A 2,181-nucleotide genomic window follows, 5' to 3' on the forward strand; every position below is an offset into this window, starting at 1 on the left:
GAAGAATTTTTTAAAATAGCCCCAAATCAATTTTTTTTTCTAAAAATCGACCCTCTTATGTTTTTAGTACAGAAACAGACTCACTTTCTGGTCACGTCAGTACCGTGGCCAGAAAGTGGGTCTATTTTTTTAAACACCTTCCTAATTAGTAGACCTTAGTTGCAGCTTGCAAATTAGTCGGTGTTGAAGGTGTTTAAAAAAAATAGATTTACTTTTTGACCACGGTACTGACATGACCAGAAACTGTTTTTTAATAAAAAATGAAAGAAGATTTATTTTAAAAAAAAGTTGGGTTGGGACTATTTTAAAAATTCCTTCTACTTCAACATATCCTCTTGAAGAGGAAAGAGAATATTAGAAAGGCCTCTGCCCCTGGAGACAAAAAGCAGAGAGCATTGAGAGAGAGAGAGAGAGAGAAGGAAACAAATATAATGAAGTGGCTGTACTGTGCTTTAAAGAGAGATCAACTGTTTTCAACTGCTCCTGCAGCTTGCAGGATAAAGCCAAGCATGACAGCCTAACAGAGGCACTACCTAAGATATACATGGTCTAGGGAAGAGTTTTATTTCCTTCATTTTTTAAATATATATATATATTTTTTTTCTGAACCTTTTTGTCATATTTATGGACAGAAGTAATTGTTATTAATTTCCAAGAAGCATCCCCTTGTGAACCAGCCCCGCTGACACACCAAATCTATTATTATTCCAAAAAATTATTATACTTGCATGTATTGACAAAGAAAGCATCTTTTAATCTTTTATGACGAGGTTACAAAATTGGGGACGTCGTGTCACTATCCAAAAAAAGGTGAAATTGGAGGGTTAGTTACGAGTAATCTTAGCACACTATTAGGGTCAGTTTGTGGACTCTTCCATTGAACCAGTTTTGACCTAAACCAGTTTCGTTCTGCACTGAGGCTGCGTGGATAGCCTTCTCACCTACTCCTGCTACAGTGTTCACCTATCCCCGTGAGAAAAACTTATAAATACTCCCCTAAGTTTGATTTGTAAATCATCTCAGTAGCGGAGAGAAAGAAAGAGAAAGATACAGATATAAGTAATATCATTGAGAGATCTTGAGAAAGAGTTTGTGAGAATTCTTGGAGAGTATCTTAATCAAGAGAGGGTGTCCTCTTTTTATCTTTTTTTCCTTTGTAACCTTGAAAGGAATATAAATGAATTGGGCGTCGTCGTTGCACCGTGGAGTAGCTCCGTAAGAGTGAATCATGTTATAATATTGCTATGGAAGATGCCAGAGAGATTGTGATTGCTTACTTGTCTCTTAGGAGGGGGTAAATTAGGAGAGGGCCCTCAAATTCCTTTGGTGAGATGCTCCCCAAGAGCAAATCCTTGAACTTGGTTATCCCTGATTTAGGCACAAACAGATTCAGCCAAGGGTGGGGTACATCCCATAACCCTCTCCTCCTCAGGCTCAACTCCTCCATCGTCACCCTGTTGATGAAATCAAAGTAGGAAACCTCTGCGCTGTAAAAATAACGAGGCATGTAGCTCATTTTCCTCGAAACCTCCTCCACTACCTGATCAAAGAAATTGGAAAAATAAATAAAATAAAACCATAGTTACAACCATAAATTCCTCAACATGATAATCACTAGACCTGCAATGAGCTAGCTTGTGTTCTTACCTGATCTACATTGCTCGGCTTGAGCCCTTGTTGGTAGTCATGCACCGCAAACTCGATGCAGTAGTAAACCCTGGAGGCGTCCCTCTCGAGCACGGCGACGAAGTCGAGTTGAGAAGGGAAGGCGACGGAGGAGCTGTGGAGAGACTGCTCGTTCAGGACGACGAAGCCCTCGACGTAGTCCACCTCCTCTGGCATTGAGATCAGCAGCTCCTGGTCCTCGGAAAATTTGTCGAAGTCGTCGTAGAAGGCCCTCACCCACTTCACCTGAAAAATCGCCAAAGGTCGGTCGGTCATCAGGTCCCGATGTAGGGGCCGGGGTCCGAAAGCTAGCTAGCCGAACAAGTTCATACCTTCTCGGGGGCTTTTTGGAGCGTGATTCTCGCTCTGGTTATGATGCCGAACTGGCCCAGCCCACCCAACACCGCGTGGAAAAGCTCGGAGCTCTCCGTGGGCGAGCACGTAACAAGCTCTCCGTTGCCTGTAAATTTCATGTAAACTCGCATGCAAAAAAAGGAAAAAACAAAAAAACAAAGG

At 41.9% G+C, this 2,181-nt stretch overlaps 1 protein-coding gene across 1 annotated transcript in view; it reads right to left on the bottom strand.

Annotated features, from left to right (window-relative positions):
- The window catches only part of LOC109826002 (cytokinin dehydrogenase 3-like), a 3,773-nt gene that overhangs the window by 935 nt on the left and 657 nt on the right, over window positions 1-2,181 (bottom strand). Inside the window, 3 exon segments of the mRNA XM_020392941.1 lie at window positions 1,278-1,540; window positions 1,648-1,911; window positions 1,998-2,125. Coding sequence (XP_020248530.1) covers window positions 1,278-1,540; window positions 1,648-1,911; window positions 1,998-2,125 — 655 coding nt within the window.

This window comes from Asparagus officinalis, chromosome 10 (assembly GCF_001876935.1).
Source record: "Asparagus officinalis chromosome 10, Aspof.V1, whole genome shotgun sequence".
Lineage (NCBI taxonomy): Eukaryota > Viridiplantae > Streptophyta > Magnoliopsida > Asparagales > Asparagaceae > Asparagus > Asparagus officinalis.